Source organism: Haliaeetus albicilla, chromosome 13 (genome assembly GCF_947461875.1).
Source record: "Haliaeetus albicilla chromosome 13, bHalAlb1.1, whole genome shotgun sequence".
NCBI lineage: Eukaryota > Metazoa > Chordata > Aves > Accipitriformes > Accipitridae > Haliaeetus > Haliaeetus albicilla.
Window position 1 is genome coordinate 21,080,616 of NC_091495.1, and position 26,454 is coordinate 21,107,069.

At 41.4% G+C, this 26,454-nt stretch overlaps 1 protein-coding gene across 1 annotated transcript in view; it reads right to left on the bottom strand.

Moving 5' to 3' along the window:
• GLP1R (glucagon like peptide 1 receptor) overlaps positions 1-19,605 on the bottom strand; it is an 85,416-nt gene extending 65,811 nt beyond the window's left edge. The window contains exon 1 of the mRNA XM_069800373.1: positions 18,982-19,605. Within this exon, the coding sequence (XP_069656474.1) occupies positions 18,982-19,083 (102 nt within the window). The 5' untranslated portion in view covers positions 19,084-19,605. The remainder of the gene's footprint in view (positions 1-18,981) is intronic.
• Positions 19,606-26,454: the final 6,849 nt, after the last annotated feature.

The following is a 26,454-nucleotide window of genomic DNA, read 5'->3' on the forward strand; positions in this document are numbered from 1 at the left end:
TGATGGACAGACCTGGGACAAGAACAGTTAGCTGCAGAGTTTTTCTACCCCATGAAGAGCTTCCCCAGCCTGGAGAGAAGTTTCCTCTGGTCACTGTAGGACCCATGAATCCATATGCTTACCACTGAAGCAGAAACATATTTAGACTGACAGACATTGTTACCAGAAAATGTTATTTTCATTACAATGTCTTTCATCTGTTCTGGTAAATGTTCCTGTCAAGGATGTATTACATGAGCCAGTCAAACATGACAGAAGAAACTACTGAGCAGCTATGCAGAGACACAGAAGAAAAAAGCAAAATTCAAAAGCAACTATAACTCCCAAACTCTTGGAGAGCAGAAAGCAATCCTACAATTTTAGTGGGAGACATAGTGTGCCAGCACTCATGAGAATTAAATTATCATAGGACTCCAGTACAAGGAGATTTTACTGTGCATTGCAAATCTTGACACATGCATTGTGAAGTGCTCTTTAGAAGACAACTTTTATTGATGCAGTTATACAACAGAGCAAGCAAAACAGCAGAATGAAGAATTTAAATTGCATTTTTTAGACAGATACAAAAGGTGTAGCACTAGAAACACTGTGGAAGGAACAAAGCCAAAGCTGAGCAGTGTTCTGGGAGCAGGGGAAGCTACAAAGCTGAAGACAAGAAGAGCACTTCTGATCTACCCTCACAGATCTAGAAACAAAATGCAGCCTATGCTACTCAAAGAGGAAGTCAGCATTTCATTAAAAATGTTGTAATAACATAGAATCATAGAATGGTTTGGGTTGAACGGGACCTTTAAAGATCATCTAGTTCCAACCCCCCTGCCATGGGCAGGGACACCTTCCCCTAGACCAGGTTGCTCAAAGCCCCATCCAACCTGGCCTTGAACACTTCCAGGAATGGGGCATCCACAACTTCTCTGGGCAACCTGTTCCAGTGCCTCACCACCCTCACAGTGAAGAACTTCTTCCTTGCATCTAATCTAAATCTACCCTCTTTCAGTTTAAAGCCATTACCCCTTGTCCTATCACTACATGACCTTGTAAAAAGTCCCTCTCTGGCTTTCTTGTATGCCCCCCCTTTAGGTACTGGAAGGCTGCTACAAGTTGCCCCTACAGTCAAGTCTCTAACCTTTGTCAAAATGAGTATTTTGAGTTGGGCACAAAGCTTCCCCTCCCTCAGCTCCAATTTTCAAAGCACTGAGGGAAGCAGTGACCATGCAGTAATAAAGGTGAAAATAGATAGGTCACTTAAAAGAATTGAAATCATTCCATTAGTTCCATGTTAGTAGTTTCACAGCCAGATATTTCCCATCTGACATTAACCTTAAATCAAGCAGCACTTGTAGAAACAGAACAGATTCGCAGAGAAGAGACTAGAGGAAAAAACTTGGAAACTTAAACAGCAGTGGCTTTATTTGACATGTCTCTCCTGACGAAAAGTCTGCCTTCTGAACTAACCTGCTCTGCAAAGAATTTTTATGTTTTACTTCTCAGTTCATCCTTAAGATGTACTTCTGGAGCACAGGGTCATCTTACAGCATAACTATCAGCATTTAAAGCAGCATAAACCAGCACTGCTGTTGAAAGAGGTGGTTTCTCTGTCCTCAGAGAAAGGTTGTGATTTCCTCCCCCATGCCTCGCTCCCCTCTTCTCCTTATGCCACCATAAGCACTTGTGCCATCACACTGTGAGCCGGCCAGGCAAACTCTCCAGGGTAAAATTAAACATGCAAAATGCTTAAGAGGATAAGAGTTGCTGTGAAGCAGAGACAAAAGCAGCACAGCTCACAGTAAGGCATAAGTATTATCTTAATTATCCACCATCTTAGAACTAAGAGGAGGCTAAAATGAAGCCCACTACCTGTATAAAAACATTAAGCTAGGAGTCATATGTTTTTACTCACAAAGACTTGAGGACTTCAGTTATTGGAGATATAGCCCTTAAAGTCTCTTCATCTATGCTTGTTACTAGATGACTCATGATTTTTCACCTTTTGCCACTAGGAATGGAACATGGCAACCATGGTGACCTTTGATGGGCCAGAAGGACCCATAATGAAAATCTCATCAATTCCCTGCATAGCACCTTCTAGAGCCCCACACTAACTCCTGCATCCATCTCACACATGCTAGCTTAACCAGAAAATACCACTCAGACACACATCTAATCTTGACTTGAAGATTCCAAGTGACAGAGAATCCAATGCACCCTTAGGCAAGATGCTACTGTGGTCAATTACCCTCAGTATTGAATTCCACACTTATTTCTGGTCTGAGTTGAATTAACCATGCAAATAAGTTTCCTTAAAAGGAATTACCTTGCAAAACATGAAGGATGTCACAATAATTTTAATTAATAAAATGGGACTGATGTAGTTAAAATATACCCGATTCAATTTTCCCTAGATAACAGGTTGGTTAGTATTTATGACATTACATCATTTTTAAGCCTTTTCACAACACTGTTGGATGAGTATCAGATTAAACAGCTAATAGTTCCTAGTGAAAGCAAACACAAATTGAATTTTTCATGGTATTACTACCATATGGTACCACATGCTAACACTCTGCACTGGAGCCCTGTGGAGGAGAGGCCAGACTCCGCCACCCCAACAGTGTTAAGACTGACCTAGTTTCTGACAAAAGAGCCAGTTAGTTGTCCTTTAGCCCCAGTCGCCACAGACCTTTCAGATACTTTAACCTTTATTAGCATTTTTTAAACTGTTGGTTTGTACTTGTTGCTATCAGCTTCCTTACTTTTTTATTATATGTCATCACTTGCGTTATATTAGCCACCGCTTCCATTTCTTACAAGAATGGTTTAAGTTGTTACAGAAGACAACTACACAGCTGGAGGTACCAGAGACACTATCAGCATCTTGAACACCTCAAAGTTAAAAGTATTTGTGCTTTTGTAAGATAATTTTTCCTTTCGTGTCATTTTTACTCTTTCAGCTTTACAGCTGTGGCTGGTAGCTTATATTTCTTCCTACTTTTCCAATTAGAAGGAATGGATTGGGTAAAGTAGTCAAAATCCTTAGATAGAAGTGCTGCAGTATCAGCACTGTACATCACCTCTGCTTCTAGAGATTGGTAAAAGCTTTCATGCCTGACTACCTTGCCCAAAATATGTCTTTTCCTCACAGCTAGCAAAGTAGCACACTGATACACTACAGACAACAATCACTCTTCCACCTCAGGTATCTTTGCTTTAGCAGCATAGATTTTGAGGACAGAAAGTTCACTGAAATGTTTAAGTTTAAAATCGGTAAATTAGCCACTGTATGTGAAACTTCTACTCAAACGTCACACCAGCCACACATGCACGTGCGTGAGTACACACACCCCTCCTACACCCCTCCAAATCACCCAGAGAATACAGCATTACATGTCCCTTGCCTTTTTCCTTTCTTGCTGTCTTCTTCCTCTCCCTCCTACTGAGTGTATGTGGAGTCTAGGAAGACATGACTCAAAGCACAGGACCTTAAGTGGATTCACAGTATGGAAGCATTAATAGTCTCCATTCACTTTCTAACTTTAATTATTGGATTCTGCCTATATTTCTGAGCCATCTTATCCTCCCTTCTTACACATACACCCACATATAATACTTAAATTAATTTTTACTTTGCATGTTATGGAAATGCAGCAAATCACAACATAAGATTAATATCTCCAAAGCTGTCCGAGATGCTCATGCACTTTTATTAGAAGAGCATCTTTTAAAGAAACTCACTACCACAGCTTCTCTCTCCATGTCTTACTACTCTGACACACCTAGCTCTCAACAGGCTGAGAGCAATCACCAATATTCCTTAAAAAAAAAACCATCACACAAAAAAAACCCCAAACCCAACCCACAAAATAAACCAAGTTATTCTTCATCACTGAGTAATAAAATTACAAATTTTAAACCCTATGAAGGACTAGTCAGTAGATCAGATAGACCTTTAAGATCGATATGCGGTACCTAGACACCGTAGAATATGCTGCAATTAAGATTTTTACCTAGTGAGCCAAACATTCTTATTACCCATGTAGAATTAAAAATACTAAGTGGAAAGGAAAAAAAAGGTCAACTTTTATTATATTCTTAAAGCCCATAGCCAAAACCAGGCTAGAAATGGCAGGTACATGAAAAACCTTGTGCTCCAACAACCTGCAGGAACAGCTTCTTTTCAGGTCACTGGAAGGTGCATCCTCCTCCTTTATGGCAACCAAGATTTATTCAGATCCTGTGAATAAGTCTTTGTGTATGCAAACCTCTCTCAACATCCTTTACACAACAGTTTCCAATTATTAAAATGAGCGAGTCATGAATTCATTAAAGTTTCATCCTTTGTACTTCCGATCTCCAAAATGAAGACTCATTTAGCTATATGGAGTGTTTAAAAAAAAAAAAAAAAGGACATTTTCATTTGCTTTTCAAAAACAAAATAAACACCAGTGCTCATCGCTACAATTTAGCAAAGCTCCAGTGGACTACAGGATCTCACTAGGCTGACTGCAATTTAAATAACTTAAAATAATTTAAAAAAAAAAAAAGGAAAGAAAACCTAAAAACTTCAGTCTTATGTGTCCATTTTATGGAATTTAAGGAAAGAAACAACACAACCAAAAAAGGCAGTAAGTCACTATATGGAAGACAGGGAGATAACTCTGGCCAGAGCTGGGACGTGCTCCCTGGAGGAGCTCATTAGACAAGCAGCTTGGGCAATCAGACAAACATACAGCAGACGGGCCAGATGTCTGCTTCGTTTCTACCAAAACTTTTAATGGAAAGGACACTAACCCACAGAACATTTCTCTTGTCAGATTACTTAGACCAGAAATGGTCAAAAACTTCAGAAGACGCCGGGGTGGAAGAAAAGACAGATGAGAGGGAAAAGAAGGCTAAAGAGAAAGTGATTTAGTCAAGACCAAAGTAGGCTGACACTTTCCATTCCCAACTGTTCAAATAGTTTATTTTCCAGTTTGGATCATAACACTAAATAAAAGACAAGCATTGCAAAATAAGCACAAAGCAGTTAGCTCACAATGGTATTGGAAGTTGGATGTTTGTTTCCATGTTGGCTGTCTGTCATTCCATACTTGACAGTTTTCCAAGCTTGCTACAAATTTGCTATGAAATTATCTTCTCATTTACCAGTGACATAGTCTGCTGCCCAAGTTGCCTTTCAAGAATCACTTTTCTTCTGTGCTAATCCCAGCTGTCCATTAAGCAGAATACAGACACTTTGAACAGCATAATAAATCTGTTTATTTCCAGAGCTTGATTTTGCTCCAAATATTTCCAGCATGACAAAAATAACGGAAAGAGGGAAGAATAAGAACAGCTATAAATTAAAAACAAACCAAAAAACTCCAGAGACCATAAAGTAGCATCCACATAAAGATCATCATCTTAGATGTAATTTGGGGACAAGAGAAAGTATTTGGAATTCGGGATTTTTATGCAAGTTCTTTCTAGCACACTAACTGGAAATTTAGTTTCTCTTGATCAGCCAGTACACAGGTTTTCTCTCTCCCCTTCTCTGAAGTACAGGCATATTCATGAATTACCTGAACATATGAACTTTCTTTAAAGCTTTATTTAAGCATTATGCCAAGCAGCTCAGATAGAATGGCAAATCCAAGATTAATGAGGACTATAAGTCTTCCTGTTGAAGAAAAACTATAGAGTATTCTCAAGGACAACAGGGGACAGCACATAGAAAAGATTAAAGACAGGCTGTGAACCAAGTTGCTGAACCCAAGGAGAGCTCTACAAGCAAGGGGCAATACAAGGGACAAACATGAAGGAAACTAATTTTTGAAAGCTTGAGCAAGTAGGAAGTTAACCTCATGAACTATAAAGGATGTTTACATTAGCATTGTTCTCCCAATATTACAATGTTTAATCTCCCTAAGTAGTACGCGTAGCACCAACTGAGAGCTTAGTTTGTTATTAAGTGCCTGGCTCTGAAGACTATACTGTCTAATAGTACAAAGTCTCATTAAGATTTCTACCGTGCAGCTGTAACTCCTCCTCCTGCCACAATCAATTACACAGGAACCAAGAACATTTTCAGAAAAACATAGCCCTTCAAACCCCGACTCAAAACAAAAGGGGATTCATATTCTACTGCTTTCTGTAGCTATTACAGATATTTCCAAGGCATCTATCATATTAGTATCCAAGCACACAGAGTTCATAAATTAAGCACACACAGAAGAACACTCATCACTACCACTCCTTCTCCAAAACAGGTACTTGGAAGGGGTTACCTTACTGCCTGGATTATTGCAACATGCACATGTGATCATCCTACCTTGTTATTAATAGTGAAAGTGACAATCACTCCTACTTTCTATGCAAAATGCAAGGCAACACGGTAACTCATTTCCCTATTCAATAATTAAAACATATGCCCCCCGGAATGTTAATCACCTAACTCAATCTCCCTAAAATGAAGAGTAAGATAATAGAAGTTTGCAACTTTAAATCTTTCTGTGCAAGATAGTCAAGGAAAAAAAGCAAACACACCCGCAAACTTGGACGTTTCTTGTCATCTATCAGCCACAAGGTGTTCCACCAGACTTGCATAGGGGCCACAAAGACACATTTAACATAAATCTTGGGCCACCTCTGTTTCTTTTCTCACCTGACTATTCCTTTCCCTATTCCTAGAAGGAAGCCTTTATCTGCAAGCACAGATAAAAAGATAAAAAGAAAACTTTAACAAAGAACAACAGCTTGTGAACGAGCCGCAAGTTTCAGTCTGGCCAGACTCTTTGCCACCAACAACCACTGTCTTGGATGGCACATCTCCCTTGACTGCTCAGACTAACCATGACTACTATAACAACAATGTGGATAGTTTGTTACCCATTTTCTCATTTTTCCTTTCTCATGTACAGAAGTCAGATTGTTGTCCCCAAAGAGGACCCCAACTACTTTTTTATAGCTGAAAGCATGTACTTCCCACCCATCCCCACACAGAAATTTCAGTTTTCTGCTGAAAACAAGAAACATTTTGTCCTGAACAGGTTTTGAAAGAGTTTCCCCACAATACACCCCCCCCACCCCCCCCAAAAAAAAAAAACCCAACCCCAAAACCCCTCTCTATTATCTTCCTGCTGGGAAAAGAAAAAGCATCCTGGAAGATCACCATAAAGGTCTAAACAAGAGACTGCTGTTCACATTTGGAAAGCCTGTGACATCCTTTTGCCAAAACTAAGCAGGAGTAGTGAAAGCTGCACTAACTCAAGACTTCTTTTACAGAAAACTAACAGTCTACAACTGTAAAAGCTTCCTCTAGAATTAATATGTAGGGGAAGAGATTAATCCGTGTAAACATTTGCCCATTTCCCTACTCATACAATGTTTCATTGCTGGTGCAATTACATAAAGGTCTATTTGATCCCAATCAGGTGATTGTAAGTCTATTGTATGGAGATTTATTAGACCTTATCATCTTGACAAAAAGTTTTGAATGGTAAAATACCACACGTAAAGTCAGCTTCTAGTTAATTAAGAAGGATAAAGGGTGGCAGAGTGCAAAAGAAGGTAGGAGTGAGGAGCAAGATGAAAGCTTCCTTGAAGTGTTAGAGAATGTGCCAACACTCTTTTACCATAAGCAGCAAGGAAGTAGGAAAACAGATTAGGAAATACAGAGCTCTTTGGCTGGTCAATGACCCATCGGCATGGATGCTCTTTTACCACAGAAGTAAATAGGTAAGTATTTTTTTCCAATCACAGGTCCAGCTCTAGGTGGCCCTGCTTGAGCAGGGAGGTTGGACCAGATGACCTCCAGAGGTTCCTTCCAACCTCAGCCATTCTGCGATTGCAGCCCTGAGACACCAATGTAGCTTAGACATTGTCCTGGTTTCAGCTGGGATAGAGTTAACTGTCTTCCTAGTAGCTGGTACAGTGCTGTGTTTTGAGTTCAGTATGCGAAGAATGTTGATAACACTGATGTTTTCAGTTGTTGCTCAGTAGTGTTTAAAGTCAAGGATTTTTCAGATTCTCGTGCCCAGCCAGTGAGAAAGCTGGAGGGGCACAAGAAGTTGGCACAGGACACAGCCAGGGCACCTGACCCAAACTGGCCAACGGTGTATTCCATACCATGGGACGTCCCATCTAGTTTAGGAACCGGGAAGTGGGGGGCAGGGAATCGCGGCTCGGGGACTGGCTGGGTGTTGGTCAGCGGGTGGTGAGCAATTGCACTGCACATCATTTGTACATTCCAATCCTTTTATTACTACTGTTGTCATTTTATTAGTGTTATCATTATCATTATTAGTTTCTTCTTTTCTGTTCTATTAAACCATTCTTATCTCAACCCACGAGTTTTACTTCTTTTTCCCGATTTTCTCCCCCATCCCACTGGGTGGGGGGAGTAAGTGAGCGGCTGCATGGTGCTTAGTTGCTGGCTGGGGTTAAACCACGACAGACATCAAAACAAGTAAAAAAAAAAAATAAAAAAATCAAGAAACGCAGTTTCAAACTCCAGCTTTGTTTCCTGCAATTTACAACCATCTCTACTATTGCAAGGCCATTAAGTTAAGAGTTCAAACTATAAAGCTAACATTCTTTTATTCTTACATCGCATTAGTAATAGAATCAGTTTTACTCTAGAAAGCTTTAATAGCCTCATTCATTAGCACCAGGTGTCTTAATCCCCAAAGAGCAATGAACAAATTCAGAGCATACTGGATTATTCTACAGATATCTTCTAATGCAAGCTTATCCTTTAACTAACAACAGCTGCCCCTTGGAAGTCCATAGGGAGCTAAGCTGAATGAGACTGAATGCAGTTTTTTGTAAAGTTTCCTATTTCAAATTTTAGCTAAATACAACTAATAAACAGGAGTGCTGCGATCTCAGCTTAAAGCACATCTATCACGACACAAAATGTCGTGAACTTCTTCTTCTGAAATACTATTTGAACAGGATGTTTCTGACCACCTTTGCACCTGAGTGTCTTTCGTACCATCTCTGTGACACTTCATACTTCATTTAGAAATTCATTTCATTTTCCTTTGAAGGAAGTCCACTACAAATACATCTTAATTTATTTGATGTGCAATTTATAACTATGCAGTGTTACTTTAAACAGCATATAATAGCTTCCTGTCTTTTTTTCCAGAGCTACTCTGCTTGCAGTGTCACCAAGTTTAAAAGGAATGGGATCTTTTTGTTATTCTTAGTGATGCATTTCAAATGGTACTTGATAAATTTTTCTTCATTAAGAAATGGTAATGAAAAGGGCAATAGATTAGAGAACACCACAGCATCTAACAAAAGCAAAGACCAGTAGCTATTTCAGATAATTCAGATCAAATACTACACTGTTCATTTTCCCATCTCAAGGGATAAAAACTAAAAGCTGTATAACTAGCTTTGTACAGCAGAATATTTTTATTTGGGAGGAATGGGACTGAAAGAGGAAGATGGGGATTGACCTAACTAAATACCATTGATCCAGTAATACAGGGCTGTATCGCTTATTTGTAATACATGCACACCTGTACCAATATCCACAACTCTTTTAAAGGTGACTTACATGGAAGTGTAGGGGTTTTTTTCCAGGGTCTAGCTCTTTCCACAACAGCAGTAGCACCTCTAGTGATATTAGGGCATATGAGGCAGGCTGTTATCTTCTTATACGTTGGTGTTCCTTTCAAACTTTGTGCTTCCTACTCACTTTTACCTACTGAATCAGAGTGAAAAACCCAAGCGCTGATGCCTAGGTTCTCACCCTGTCTGAAATGTGCAGAATTTGGATTTCAGTGTACAAAACTCCTCAGCACGATCATCAGTCTGTATAAGAGTCACAGCCAGCCATAAAGGCAACAGGCTTCTGGGCTTCCCAAACTAGACAGGAACCTTGCCCTGCCACCCTATTCCAGCTCCTAAGGGGCTTAGTCTAACTGAGCCTGAACAACACAAAGATCAAATCAGGATGAGTAAATTCATTCATTAAGTAGTAACTTGAATAGAGTATTCTGTAACTTATAAACCAAGTGTTTTGAAAGTTTCCTGGTCTTCCCCCTCCAATTCAGCATAAAGACACCTGATGCTTGCCGATACTCCTGGTCACCCAGCCCTTTCTGCATGTCAAAATGTCTTACAGCAACTCTTCAGTAGCTTCTGTACAGCACTCTAGACACGTCAGAGGAGCAAACTAAGTTATCCATTTCCATCTTGAACAAAATCTATGAAGAGGCTACTGCATTGTCAGGAGCCTGTGCATGTCAGGAAATGAATCTTATGATAGAAGCCTGCGCATAGCAGGCACGGCAGTCTCTCCCAGAAGGTTTGAAAGGCAGTAATCACTACTTTTTGACACCACAGCTTAGTAGTTACATTAAACCCATACTTCAGAATTTCTACCAGGCACCTGCAGAAGCAGAAAACTAGACCAGAAATGCCCTCCAAAGGGAGCAAGGCTTCTGCCATTACTTTACCTGCAATAGTTCTGAGTTAGTCTCCTTTATAGGAGAGAGAAAAAAAAAAAAAAAAAAAAAAATCTGCTGGGCTGCTGACAGCACATATGGCATGCTGTGCCTAGGATTTATCTTCCACTCCACAAAAAGCTAAGAAAGAGCTGAATATCACAGAAGGATGCTAGACAAAAGTCAAGAGAAAGCTAGTCTAATGTCTCCAAGCCCTCGCCAAGGATGGGGCTTTAGAGATGAACTGCAGCATAGAATACAATCTCTAGCCGCATCCACCAAGGCTCCTGCTAACATGCACATTGAATACTTTCTCAAGTGCTTTGTGCATATGTGGCCTCCAATCCAACAACTAACTTAAAAGTAGAGTCTCCCCATCTAACTGAGCACAGACCCTTTGTCTTTTCTTCTGTCCATTAAAAGCCAACTATGTCATATTGAAAAAATAACAGATTTGGCAATGAGATCTCTGCAATTGCAGGGACAAACCATACCCTCTCACCTACTACCATCCTAATGCCCTATACACTGACAGAAAGCTTCAAACTAAAAAAATGGATGTTCTACAATACTATGGAAGCTCACTTCTGCTTTAGGGTGGTTTTTTGGTTCTGTTTTTTTGAAAGTGGGGACAAGTTTTGTCACCCATTACGGTAACAAGGTAATCCTTTGATTTATTTGGTCTAAGAGATACTTAGAAGACTGAGTCACACTCACTGCAGCCGAGAAGTCATCTATTTGCCATCCCTCCTTTATCCCCCCCCCCCCCAGTCACACCCTACATTGTCATGCAGTCCAATCACACTCGTTTTACAAGGGCTTTTTTCAGATGCCAAGAAAGACTGAACTGATGAAAGAGATAAGCAAATGCAAAATTTGACTCAATCTGGTCACATTAAAAACAAACTCTTTGAAACTTAATTGCAAAGAGTTGACCTGCAATGAAACAATTGGAATATGCTTTGAGCAAAAGAACATTTTTCAGAATGAAACAATACATAAAGATGAACACAGCATCCAGGAGATGTTAGTCAATACCATGAGCAGTGTTGATATCTATAGAGCAAAAAGGGAGCAGGAATATTAGCAAATGGAAGAATAAGAGTTGTTTCCTGTGGAAAGAAACACATAGAAGGTTGTTGCTAGCAGAATTCAGAGGAAAAGGAAGATTGATGCTACATATCCTGAAATACGCCAAGTCTGATTTTAAAAGGTACAATCCACACACTCCTTTGGAAGGAGTTTTGTACATCCCCCTTGATTATCAGAGCTCAGTAGACAGCATGGTAAAGCTTAGTTATGGTGTCAGCTGCCATTCTTTAACTTGCTTCAACACATAAGACGTGCTTACAAGTAGTTGGACCACCTTTCAAAACACCAGAGAAATACCCACTATGAACAGAGCCAGAGCACTCAGGAGGCAGCTCTTCTGGTAGCTGAGCTTCTTGTCTGCATTTGGCTTGTCCATGCATAAGAGCAAGTCACAGGCTGGACCGCTCATGCTGCCGCAAAAACATACTCTGGTGTAGGAGGACTGTTCCATAAGCTTCTGCCAAGCACCAGAGATGTACTCAATGCAAAAGTCTTGGTGGTCAACATTCCTCCCATTTAGAGATGGATATATAGGAGAGCACTGTTTTCCTTCCAGCTTTTCCCTTAGGATGGTCACAGAAGTGTTTTGGTTTACCTGATGCTAGGCCTCTCAGCGTGGCTCAGACTGAAGTGCTGAGCAGCACCACAATGGCAGATGTCAAAGGGGTTACCAAAACATCCTAGTCAGAAATGCAAGTCTTAAAGAGAGCAAGATCTCAGAGATTGTCCTATGCAGATAAATCCACACACCCCCCCCTCTTGTTTGCCCTGAAGACATTAAGTCTAACAAATTGGCAAGAAACTGCTTCGGGGGGGGGGGGGAATGCAGTGCAATTTTACAGAGGGGGCAGCAGAAAAATCAGTCTGAATAATGGCAAGAGGCATGACTGGGTGGGCAGACAATATGCCCCAAGTATAACAAAATTTAGATGGCAAGCTAAGTCATGCTTACTTGTCATTTAAGGAAACAGGAGGTAGTAAAGAAGGCAGGACACCACAAGAGGCTTCTCAACTGTGCTCAAGGAGTTCACAGCCTAACATTTGCAGAAGATTCTTCCACACCAATCTTGACTCTTCAGCTATTTCCAAGGCACAATCACAAAGCGGGTTCACTTTACTGAACTTCTCCCATAATGCAGCAGAGAGAATGCACAGGAGTAGCAACAGAGCAAGGAAAAGGGCAGCAGCAAACAACAGCTAAAACTATGCATCTAAGACAAGAATCCAAGCTTCAAAAATTGTCCTGAAGGCATCAAAGAAGGCAGCAGGGCACATGCATAAGTGATACAAGGCAAGAACAGAATAGGAGAATGAGGTTGAACTCAATGGATAGAAGAGTACAAGGCAGAAAAATATGGTAATTGGGAAAGCCAGCATAAAACAATTTATAAAAAAGATGGCGAGAGGATGAACAATGAAATGCAATCAATTGCAAGAAAAATAGCAGTCAATACCAGACTGCACTAAGACAGCAATCCATTAAGAATCAATTATAGTGAAACAGCAATAAGATGTAGTCAGTAAAATGACCATCTGAAGGAACTATTCTTTTCCATGTGTAAACTACAATTTCCTCTACCCAGTTACCATTTTTAAATTGTTCATTCAATTAAATTAAGCCTGTGTCTATTCTATACATAGCTGCAGTATTTATAAGACTATTAAGAAGCCATACTTGAACCTGGGGTGGGGGGTTGCTCACAAGGTTTTCAAGTAAGCATTTGGTAAAGAGATCCTTATGCTATCACGTCTGCGCTTGGCAAGCTGTATCAATTCATTCACATACATTGGAGGGCAGGGGTTGTTGCTTGTTTCTTTAAGATGATGAGACGATGAAGGGGAAGACAACTGGTGGAAATCCACTGGTGATCTTAGTCCACAAAGATCTGCCACAATGTATCCCAGCAAGACTGTCTGTAAGGCTAACTGAAGTCCTGATAAAACTGCAGGGAGTCTCCCCTTTGCACAGGTTCACTTTCACGGCAGTAAGAGTCATCTGCCTTCCTTCAGCAGTGGAAGAGGTGGACTTTCCACACTTATGCTTACAAACCACAGATTATGATGATGCAACTTTGCCTGGAGATTCTCCTCCTACCTGTGAAGATTGACACACATTTCATAAGCTCCTCCATGTTCACACCAAAGGATCACTGGAATGCAGCAGATCATAGGCCAATGTAGTTGCAATTTATAAATACCAGTTTCCATTACTGAACAAAAACAGGCATCAAAGAACAGTATTCAGCCACCAGCAGCAAACTATAAATTCACCTATCGTAAGTTCAAATTTGCTGCATTTTGTATAAAACTATGACATTTGAAGGGACTACCTTCAGTTTGGCAAGCTAGAGATCCCTAGGTACTGTTTACCCTATCCCTCTTCTGATGGGAAGCACTGGATGCAAGCATTAAACTTGGTCTTTTCTTGGGTAGCTAGGTTAGGAAGATTTGATTTAATTAAAGGAGTTCCTGCTCAATGTTTTAATTCAGCCGGACAAGAAAACAACATTGTAGGGCTTAAATAGAAGGTCTCTTATCTACTGAGCAGACAACTTTTTTCCACAGCAAGGACATATCTGCTATTGTGTAAACTTACTTTTGTTAAGACAGAAACTAATAGAACTGATGCACTGCACCAAGGAAACTTGAGCAGACAGCCTTGGTGGCAGTACATATGCTGGTTTACCACAGAGAAAGAAATACAAAAGCTTTTAATGAAAGAAGCCGAATGCAAAGATAATAGCTTTCATTCCACTACAGCACTGCAGAAGGAAACAATCAGTTTTCCAAAGGACTTCTCCAAGTTATAAACTAGTGAAGGCCCTGTGATTTCAGAGATAACGGCTCCTCCTGGTTTGTCCTCTCAAGTAACTGGTGATCAATCAACACAGCAAATTAAAGCTCAATTTAGTTTGACAAGCTAACAGAAACAGGGTATGACACAATACCTTTAAAAATCTGTTTGACAGCTGGATGACAACTGTTTATGCTTTGTATGTCAGGCTCAGTTCCACTGAATTTTATTGCAGCTACAGAGCTACAACTTTCAGAGAGCAGGAGTTTTAGTTTTGCAAATCTCCGTCACTTCAAGAATGTGAGTTTTTCTTCTCACAGAACAGAGCTAAACGTGCGGCACTGCTGGTACAGCCATGAAACATGTCCTTCCATGCCCAGCTGTATCTGCCTATACTTTACCTCAAATACTTTTGTCCAAACTCTTTCAGACTGCTGCTTAGTTTGGGGGGCGGGGGGGGGCAGCAATGGCACTAGAAATATGGGGAAGGTAGAAAGATTTGACAACTGTTTCACTAACTTAAACATGCCTGGACCAGACACTCAAGCTTTACAACAATGCCAAGACCCAAGTCATTGTTCTGCTGTGTGAAATACAGACCCTTCCTTTGGCCCTTGGAGATCTGATATCCTAGCCTTCTTAAGCCTGAAATGTTATCGTGTCCGTCCGTCCCCCCCCAATTAGATTTGGGATATTATAACAAATAAGTATCTTCTTTTTAGCTTGTATAATCAGATTTGCTGTGTTAGGTCATTTGGCTTTATAACACACGCACTGTGACCAGCTTTATAAAGTTCACAGAAAGTCAGAGTTCTTTCTAAAAAGAACCCAACAAACAACACCCCCTCCCCCCCATTATTTTATGAATACATAAAGGTTTTAGTCATTTGGGACAGTGTTTTAATCTGTATGAATTTAGATGATTGTACTATTAAGTAATTCAAAGTTTTATACCATACTAAAATAGTTATGAATTCAAGTGGCCTACAAATATTAAATTTTTTAAGAACCTGGCCATATTCCTGGGAAAGAAGCTCATTACCTAGAAGCCAGCCAAGATGCCTTCAATAATAACTACAGCAAGGTGGCACAATGTCAGACCTTGAGTGTTCACCTTTTCCTCCACTGCTTTCTATACCACTCCCAGTAAGTGCTGCTCAGACTGGTCTAGCACGTTTTGATTTTCAGAAACAAGAAAACCAGCTCTATGCTAGCTTTTGGGAGCAGAAAATGGAGAAAGAAAAAAAAATAACTAAGAACTTGCAGCCAGTCTAAGTATGGAGGAATTTTTGCCCAGGTGAAGACCCAACTAAACAAGATGCAGTCCAACCCCCCACCCTTGCTTCTGCATGAAGTCACTAGTTGCCAGGTCACTTTTCTATTTGTTTTTCAGCCAAGCTCTGTAGACATTTGCCCACCCTAATGACTCCTAAAGAACACAAATCTACAGGACAGCGGTAGTCAGGAGCCTTAGTTCAGTTCTCTCAGCGTTAGGGCATGCAACAGAAGGAGGAGTCAAAACAGGCATGGTCCTGCAAGCTTGTGCTGGGACATTCAAACTCACAGAGATCTCTGTGCTGTCATGGGCAGAGCACAGCAGACTAATGAGGCATTCAAAACCACCCCCTCACATAGCATCTTTTCATCGTGGCTTACCAGGATTCAAAGCTAGTACTCTCAGAGACAAATACCTGATCCTGGATTACCCATGGTTAAAGAAGCAGATGCTGCAGAACTATAAAAGCAGGCATGGCAGGCTTCAGAAGGGTGAGCAAGTAGCCATAACAATATGCAACCTGCAACACCTAACTATATGCAACACCTGCAACCTAAGAAGTCATGCTGACTGTTGGTTTGGAGAACAGACTAACAACTGTGTCTAAATAAGACTGAATAACACAATAGTAATCGAGAGTGCTAATAACATACACATACCTAAATGCCTTTACGCTCTAATTAATGTTGATACTGATGTACTTTTCTATTCCCATACAAGAGCACTTCAGAAATAAGAACTGAGGAGAGCAAAAGATTTGTAATCTTTCCACTGAATTCAACTGTGTGTACTTCCATGCAGGAGTCTGTATTATTCACATTTTAGCTGGTGGAACAAAAGCACCGGGGTAGTCTGAAGAACAGAACCCCCAATTAAGAACTATGGCACAGCTCCTGTCTGCTCTTCACTGACATTTAAACTACTTTCTTCAAGATTATCTTATCAAACCTTTGAGCATAAGTACTACATAGAAAACTGGGATCTGAAATCCAAACCCAAGAGAGGACTGGATGGTAGGGAACCAGTGGCCAGCTGCGTGTCAGCTCTGTCAGCAGCAGGACATTGCTGCTCAAGGCCAAGCAGGGAAAGGACACAGGCTTGTCATTAGTAATAAGATTCTGCAATGCAGCCATGTGCTACCAGCTCTTGGTCATTTTACTACCCTCAACACAGTAAGATCTAGACACTTACTAAGCAATTTCCAGTCACTCTGCATTTAAAATGACGGCAAATAAGTAGAACCACCTCAGATAAAAACTCTGGACTTAAACTTTTTCTTCCTTCTATGTACATTCTCAGCTTTCTCTTCTCTCTTTGCCCTTTCTCGCTTGTTTGAGGGGTTAGGGGGAGGGAGAGGAAGGCCAAAGGAAAACAGTAGTGACAGCACCAGTAAAATACTTCCTCCCCAACTCCCTACCAAATCATTCTACCCTCTTCTCACACCTGTCTTGCCCATTTAAACCAGAAGATCTTGCAGCTGATTAGATTTTACTATCCACTACTGCCTAGGCAGTGCTATTTTCAGTTTACTTTAAATATTACCTTTAACACTATTCTGAAGTGAACCTGAAAAAAGACTCCCACCAGCACAATTCCCATGCTTTTGTATACTTAGGATTGAGCAGAGTATTTTGTACATCTTCTCAGCATATAACAAGCACAATCACTGCTCTAGACAAGTTGTCAGATAAGACCCTCTAGTGTCAGAAGAGGCTATAAAAGTACTCGGTTTTTTGCAAGACTGAAGCCAAAGGGCAACCATAGCCTTGAGACCAGAGAAGCCTCTTTCTTCTCACCTTCCCCCAGCTCTGCGTCCAGCTAAAAGAGACCCCTTTGCTAGGAAAAGTACTTCACTTTGATTCTCTGCCTCTAGCAGCCCCATCATTAGTTTGCTCACTGGTACAAGCTCAAGCTGCTCAGTGCCTTACCCTGACAAATTACAAATGCCTCCACAGATGGAGGCCCCCCAGCCTCTCTGGGCCCCCATTTCAGCATGCAATCATCTTTACGATGCAGAGATTCTCCTGACTGGAACTTTCCCTGATGCAACTTGTGCCTGTTGCCCATAACAAGGAAAAACAAAACTGCAAAAAAAAAAAACAAACCCCGGAAGCCAATACCTGAGACTACCCTACAGACTTAGACCTAGTTGGGAACTGAACAGATCATCTTAGTGCTTTTCTGTATAAACTAGTAACCTCAGAAACTTTTAGGAACTGTAAAGAAGCTGCACAGACAGTAAACTTGGTCCATCATCAGCTTCACCACCCCTTCCTTCACCTCTGCAGCCCACAGCCTCAGCTTCAAGTCTGCCCTTGCCCTCCTTACAGTAAGGGCTCTTCTCGTGTCGCCTCCACCCTCTCACCAGTCACTCCTGTCCTTCTCTGTCCCCAACCCCGCCAAACCGCAGTTAGCCTTCCCTGCCTCCCTCTTCCCCACCGCCTCTCGTTGCTCTTCACAGCAATTACTCTTTGTTTACCCACCCTCGCGCCCTGTGAGCGCTACACAGCCCAGCTCCCGCGCCGGCTGCTGCTGCTGCTCCAGGCTCTTCCACGGAACACCTCGGGCAGGGCTGGCAGCTCCACCGCGCCCACGGCTCCCGCGCAAGAGGAAAACCCCATGGCCTCAGTTATTTCACCTGGGCACTGCCGGAGGAAGCGTTAGAGTAATTCGCCCGGAGTTCCAGGGAGGCAGCGCTCAGGCGGGCCGCCCGGGGCAGACCTTGGCCGAGCCGGCTGTTCGCCTCCGGCGGGGCGTCCCGCACCGCCTCGTCCCCTCGGCTCGGTTTCAGTGAAAGGCTCTCTCCCCGCCACGACCCCACGTTTGTTTGACATTACAAGCGAGCGTATTATTGCCTGTGGGTGAGGAGGGGAAGCGCTACCTCGAGGGCGCCGTCCTCCCAGCAGCAGCGTCCCCGCTCCTTTCCCCCCCCTCCGCTCGCCTTCAACTCGAACTCGCCCTCCCGCCCCGACCCTCCGCGGGGGCGCACACGACGGGCGCAGCAGCTACGCCGGGTCCCACGCGCGGAACGTCTCCGCGCACCGGCCCCGGCGGCCGCTCGTGCTGCTGCAAGCTGCTGTTGGCGCGGACACCCAAAAAGTAACGGGTTTAACTTCTTAATCGTCCTCGAGGCGCACCCGGGGCGGCGGCCCCAGCCCTTCCGCGGCTCCCCCGCGGCCGCATCCCGCTCCGCGGCGCGGAAAACCGCGGCGGAGAGCGGCCCCCGCCGCCGCCTGCCCAGCGCTGACGGCGCGGAACAACCGCGGGACGCCGGGCCGGGGAACGGCGGGGGGACCCGCCGGGCCGGGCGCCCGCGCAGCCGCAGCCGCCCAGCGCGGCCGCGCAAGTGGGGCAGACGGCGCCGGCACCGCCGCGGCACTCACCCGCCTCACGGGGAGGGACCTTCCCGCGGCTGCCAGCAACAGGAGAGCGAAGCCGAGCGGCACTGCCGGCGGGGAGAAGGGCATGTCCGGGGCGGCCCCCATGCGCGGGGGACCGGCGAGGCTGAGGCTCCGGCTCCCGCTCCCCGCGGAGGCTCCACTGCGAGGGACAGCAGCGCGGCGGCGGCGGGTGCTCCGGCGGCCGCTTTTGTAGCGGAGGCGGGGACGGGGCCGGGGCCGGCGCTGGAGCCGGGGCCGGCGCTGGCCCAGGTGCGGTGCGGCCCCGGCCCAGCCCGGCGGGGATGGGGAGCCGCCGCGGGCGGGGGCTCCGGGGGTCGCTCCGCGGCGCGCAGGGCGGACGGGTTGGTTGCTGGTGTCGTCAGCGCGAAGGGCTGTTTCGGGGAGGGGAAGGAAAAATCAAAAAAAAAAGCCGAGAAAGCGCCTTTGCGATCATGTCCCTCACCTTTTCAACTTCTTTTTTTTTTTTTAATTTTGCTCTGCCTTTGTCCAGGCTTGGACATCTTGGTGGCCTTCATGCTGTTTGTGACGTCCGAGTATTATTAGTTTTTAATAACAGTAAATGCAATTACCCATTTATAACATGAATTTGCAGAGCTGCACGTCAGATCAGAGGTTGGTTTCTAAGTTGAAGTCGGGGCACAGGTCAGCCCTAGCAGTAGCGTGATGCGTAAATTTGGAGGACTTGGAATACTTGCTTGCCTAGCAAAAGACGGCTCTGAATCTGCTTTGTACTAGGTTCATATTATTGTCCTTATTTATTCACTTTGCACTGACTACTAAAACTAAACCTTCACTAAGTCACATATATTTGCTGAGATTATACACTAGAATCTGGAAGGAGAAAGCATACAGAACCTAACAGATTTAGAAGGAAAGCTCAAAATTGAACTGGGAACTGGGGAAAAGATTTCACCTTGGTCTGTTAGATGCTACTGGAATATAAAGAAGTTAATAGCTTAAATATTAATGATGTGTATTAATTTCAAATACAACACAGCACCAGGCTGATGCTTTGGGAATGTAACTAGTCAGAGCATCGATGATGTGTGGTCATGAAATCATTAAATTCCTCAGCATGTGAACAGCCAGGACAGCAGTTACATCTCAACAGCTAACTCCAGGCAGAAAGAAGTTGCCACGGTGTTTTGGTTGACTGAGGACTGAAAAGATATTTCCTTCAAGTTTTCCGAAGTGAGAGAAAACAAAGGTTGAAGGAAAAAAAAAAAATTACTCACAAAGAAGAATGAAAGAACATACATTTTGGGTAGTTAAAAGAGATTATCCCCAAACACCCCAAGTTTGTTGAAACCCCTAATGTCTGCCTCAGGTGATGTTTTTTATGTTGCTCATTGAGATTAATTTTTTTACTATCCCAGAAAAATAAATGTGTTGTTACTGTAGAATAATTATGTCTGCTACAGACATTGCTGAAGACTTAGGGAACAGTGAGAAGGAATGAAGAATAAAGATCCAATTGAAAAAGCATGTTCAGCCACAGCAATGCCACCTGGAACAATGAAAACACCCTGTGTTTTTTAAGGAAATCACTGATCCCCTGGATTTAAAAGATTTAAACCTATACCTAATGTTTGCCTCAAAGGGATGAAGATGATGAGACACAGAAAAGCCTGCTTATTTTGCCTGAATCTATATTTTGGGGGGGGGGGTAGTAAGGCAAATTACACATAGGTATAAGAAACTTTTGTTAAAAAACTACATTTCTGTTACCTGCAGTTATCACACATCCTTGAAGGAAGCAACCAGAGAACGTCTGCAATACCAGACCGCTGAGAAATGTGACTAGGAAAACTAACGGCTGCTAATCAACTATTTTATGTTGTTTGACTCCCCTGAAAGGCTAAGAGAGGACCCTACCCAAGCCTGGTTCCACCTCACAGGAGTATTTTACTTGAAGCCCAACACCTGATCCCTTTTGGAAATGCTTATGGGCTGGCCTTACCTCCTGGCACCTGAAGACCATGCATGTTACATCTGCTTTCAATAAAACAAGAAAAACACTGGGCAACTGGGCAAAATATCATCCAGCTTCCTTCAGGCCAGGCAACAGAAATGTTTAAATAAAGGGAAAGAAACCTCTTCCACCTGGGTAGCACCACCAGCCTTAGCAGGGTGCATCTACTTCACATGCACATCTCTACTGCTTTTTATTGTTTCTGCACAGGCACATTAAGTTTTCCAGTTAGGACATCTGCTCCTAAGATGACTCTCAGCACCTGTGCATAGCAGAGGACCAGCTGCTTTTGCAAGAGCTTAACAGGCTCATGTCTCTGATGAAAAGCCTTATCAGGGCTATGAGGGTGACATATATCACTTTGGAAGCAGAGGTATTACTTTGGAATAATTCTGCTTTCCAGAAATAATCAAAGATAACTCTTTAGGTATGATGACATCATACACTAGTGTTATCTACATGAATGTTTTTGGAGGGGAAAAAACATGGATCAGAGAAAACTCTAAAAGGGCACATTTTCATTGTGCCTGTTAAGAAGCTATTATCAAATTTCAGAAGACTGAACAAATCCTGTTGACTTAAATCACTGTAATAAAAGAGAGGTCATTCTCCTAGAGATGGAAAGGTATTTGTCCAATGAATTAAAATCTTTTTTGGGGGAAAATACTGATGAAAGTTGTCTCTAAAACTTGGGTCTGCTGGATTTTTGTTATAGATATTCATGGCTTTATTAATGCTAAAATTTAAATTGATTTTTAATCAGTGTTAATGTAAGAAAAGAACAGTTTGAAAATAGCCAAGTGAAGTATTAAAATGACACTATCCAAATTTGAAAGGAGATGGGGCCCTTTCAGTTTGAAAAATACAATGCAATGAGTTGAAGAAGCTTTGTTCGACTTAAGAATTTTGTTTGTTGTGGCAACCACCTCTTTTTCTGTAGCTGAAGGACTGCAAATGCTATTTAAAATGCAGGACTTTGTAACTTCTGTCTTGTTCCTTTACCTTGAGGCTGGACCAAGCCTCTCAGATATGTTAAGGAGAAGGTACCTTGCAGTTACACTGCAACACAGGAATTATTGTACTCCAATGACCGTTGAGCATTATTAATGCAATTTACTATATTTTGAGGGCAAAACTGCATTTTGAAAAAGCTCAGGGTCTCTTTTAATAACTTCCCCTGTTAATCCTTTTCTGTGGAAACAGTGTAGCCAGTGGCTTGCTATGGGATGTTCCCATGGGTGAGAGACAAAGCCTTTGCAAGGGTTTGGGCTCTCTGCTACCTGAAGACTATGACCACTAGCTTCATATATGCAGAAAGTAACACCCCTGTCCCACATGAGACTGAATGCTTTGTCTCTGAAACTTTCTAAAGAGAAAAATCTGTTTCCTGGAGAAACTGTGTGTTTCTGCTGTGACATTTGCTGAGTAACAGACATTTTCCTAAGCTGCCTTAGGCAGTATCCTAAAGCATGTTATCAGTTTTCAGTGCAAGTTATGCACTTTGTGCTTCTCCGTGACCATTAATTATTTGCTTTTATTAACATCATCTTTTATAATAAGTTTGTTTATGGGATAAAGACATACAATTCTTGAAAACAACCACAGTGCAAATAGATCTAAACTCTTAGTGAAGTTTTATTCCTTTCTACCTTGTATATGTATATTTGAAGTTGCAGGGTACAGGGTTGCTGAGATTTGGAGAATGAAGTGTTTTACCTAAACTCAGGATTTATATGAAAAATGGAGGAGTTGCGGCCCTGTACAGTGACTGTATAAGAGTTTCCCATGTGCCTAAAAGGCTGTTAGCTATTTACTCTTGTGTTTTGTAATTGTAGTGTGCCACAGCAGTGAATACACTTTGGCTCTTTTTTTTTCTTTACAAAGCCAAGAGGAACTGTCAGTAAAGATCTTTCCATGCTCAATAAAAGTTAAAGTGTCTGAGATGAGGATCAGCACCTATGACGTTACTCAAATAAATCACTTAGAAATTTGAAATATGTGTTTAGGAAAAGAAGCAGAAGAATTTTAGCATTGAATCATTGAATGTGGATGGTGTTTGTAGAATTTTAATTCATATAGATACCTACTTAACTGAAATAAAAGTTCATCAAAGCTGAATCCTTCTGTAGATCTCCTGGAGTAAAAAAAAAAAAGGTAGTTCTGAGCAGTATTATGCAAATGAGAGTTACAAACACATAAGCTACAACTGTGATTACGAGCACATTAGTGTTTAGAAGGGAGATCATGTCTTGGAGCTATATACTTCAATATCTTTGGAGAAACTAAACCATCTGAATTGTACCTTGAAACCTGGACTTTGGGAAGTGGGTAATTTACACATCTTAGTAATGCTTAAAATGGTCTTACAGTATTCTGCAGTAGAACATGGCTACAGCAAATACTTATATGACAGATCAATGTAGAAAACTTTTAGAAGTGTAGTGCATTAGGAAGGAGGAGAGCTTCTTCTGGTTACAGGCCATAGTACACATTTATGCATTAAATCTCATTATTTTTAGTTTAGTGTTTATAAGCGCTAATTGTTCTGTTACTTAAGTTACTTGCCCACATGTAGGAGAATGTGCTCAGTACATGAAATGTCTCATGGTAGCTATGCAGTGCTGGAGTGCAGGGGTTGAAATCACCCAGTTTTCTATGATGTGTAGTATTATAGATGCAGACTAAGAATGAATGAACATAAGTTGTTGCTAGTTTGCAGTTCCAGATGTAAGGGCCTGGTTGTATGTAAATATACAAAAAGAATGAGTAGTGCTTAAGCGAAATGGACAGCTCCATTTTTCAGCTGTCAGTATGGCTTGTACACTTTGGGCTATATATTTCTTGATGACAAGAAAGAAATGAGTGCAAAGATTTTTTTTAACTGAAGTTTTGTAAACTACATAAGGAACTGTAATAGCTGTATCTACTTTTGGGGTCTAGCTGTCTTGTGGAATTTATTCTATGTAATGATTGTATGGAGGGAATGATTTGGATAGGTATTTAATTTCAATACAAAGCTTACATTCTCTGTCTTATAAAGAAGAAATTGTTTTAAATCTTTTCTGTAAAATGTTGTTGAAAGATTCACATGACCCTGTGTAGAGTCATTTGTGAATCTGACCCAGACATTCCTATATTTAAAAATCTTAGAAGTATAGAAATGTAAAGGTTATTTACAGTCATGTAATATAATAGGAAACAACTTTTTTTATTACAGTTTGAATTTCTTACCACAATCCCTGACTCCTAATTCAAATTTCCTAATTAAAAATCCTCTGTTCAAGAATGCTTTATTAAGAATTGTATTTTGGACTATAGAAGGCTGTTAGGATGAACAGTAAAGCATATATAAATACTCAGTAAAGCATTCAATTTCTCTCACTGTTTTTCACAAGAAGAAAGTAGGAAGCTATGAATCACAGAACAAAGGAAGGAAAGAGTCAAGTCAAATTATTAAGTAAAATTGACAGAAATATTACTCTCCTTACTCCCTCTTCTGTAGTGGTAGCTTTTTTCTGTGAGGAAATTATTTGGAAATTGTTACAATACAAAAATCAGTTTTGTACTTACGGGTTAAAATTGTAACTATAGGGAATTGGAATTGTGTTAGGTACAATGAATCAGGATGGGTATAACCATAGAAACCTCATATATTTTCTGCCAAAATTTTGTGTTTAAGAACTAACATTATGATTGAAACAATAGACAAAAGTTTAGCCAGGAGACTAGCTAATAGAGATAATTACAAGAGTGTAGTTAAGTGATTAACTAGTATTTACTCATAAGTTTTGCAGTTCTTTGCTCTTATGACTAGATGTTCCTGTACACTAGAGGAGAACAATGTTGAAATTGATCACATGTGACAGAAATTGCACTAAGCTTCAAGATCAAAGAACAAGGACAAGAACAAAGACTTCAAGGACAGCCAGCAAGAACTTCAGATGGGTCGGTGGTCGCAAAAGCAGCCCTTTGACTTAAATGGATCCTTCATTGCGCATGATTGGATGTAGGCAGTACTAGGATAATCAGTTGCAACCATTTTATGTATATGTATATTAATCTGATTAATATGCAATTAGTCATTCTATATAACCTGTTAGTGCTAAAGCTGTGGTATGCACGCTTGGTGGAACTATCCCCCATGCATCCAGCGCTGCAATAAACGAAGTGCCTGCTTCTTAACTTCACATTGCTGTTAAGGAGTTTTATTCTGGATTTCGGCAACAAAATCACTCCATTCAATATCTTCTCACCAAGGGAAACCTTGGTACAGAAAAGGAAAACTGCCTTGTGCAGTTCGATATACGTCTTGTGCAACGAACATAATGCTGGTCTTTTCCAAAGCAACAGAGATGATTTCTATCTATCATCTACTCTGCTGTTAGATGTCTAGTAGGTAGGACCTGGATTCCCTCAGTAAAAGGCTTCCCAAATGCCCAGACAAGCATTTAGTTGCTTGTCTGCAGCATCTGGTGGGTTTTTGAGAAAAATATCCTTTGAAGAGGGACAGGATGTGTCTCTTAAGAAAGAGGTGATATTTTATAGTCTAGTATTTTGTATCAAATAATATTCCCTGGATGAATGAGTGAGATGGGGAACCTGTTTCATGGGTTTCCCATGTGCTATCATGACTATGACTAAAGAGGGAGAGAAAGGTACTGTTTGGATTAAATTCTCTAGATTGTAAATATGTAGGTTGAATCCTTTCCATTTACCTTACAGTAATTTTACTTTTCTGTGCTCATGTGTCCAGTGAGAAGGAGATCACAAACTGTTAAACACAGTGTCTTTTGAAGCCATAGCTTTTCACATCATAAACATCCCCTCCCCCCCCAAAAGAGGGTAACCCTAACCATCATTTATTTCCATCACTATACAGCAGCCTGCTTGTAAGTCATCTGAAGCTGCAAGGGCAAAGGGCAATTATATGTTTAATGCAGTTCTCTGTATTACCATGTCTGTAAGGCCCTTGAGTATCTGTTCACAGAAATCCCACTTTGGTGAGTAGCCAGCAGATTTTGAGAAATTAATATTAGGAGTTTTAATTAGCTAGCCTCTTGAACAACCACTTGACTAATCTAAATATCAAATATAAACACTGGTAGGAGGAATTAGTGATTAGTGAATATATGCAGGAAGTTGCAGACAGTTTATCTGTATGTGTGATATCTGCCCTAGAAGTATAAATAATAGCAGCGGCTTCTGAAGAAATCTGATCAAAAGACTTGTTATAGCTGTGTAATTACACTCAAATATTTAAAAATCAGCAGAAACATCAATATACTTAAAACTGCAGCTTGCATATTCCACACATTTAATTTTCAGTACTTGTGTCAACAGAATTACACGTACATACTCCTGCCAATGTTCTTCCAGACTATCAAAAAATAATGAATTAGTTTAAATACTAAGAATAGATATGGTCAGTGAATGAGATTGCTGAACAAGAAAACTGTAGGTCTTTCCATAACATATGAATATTC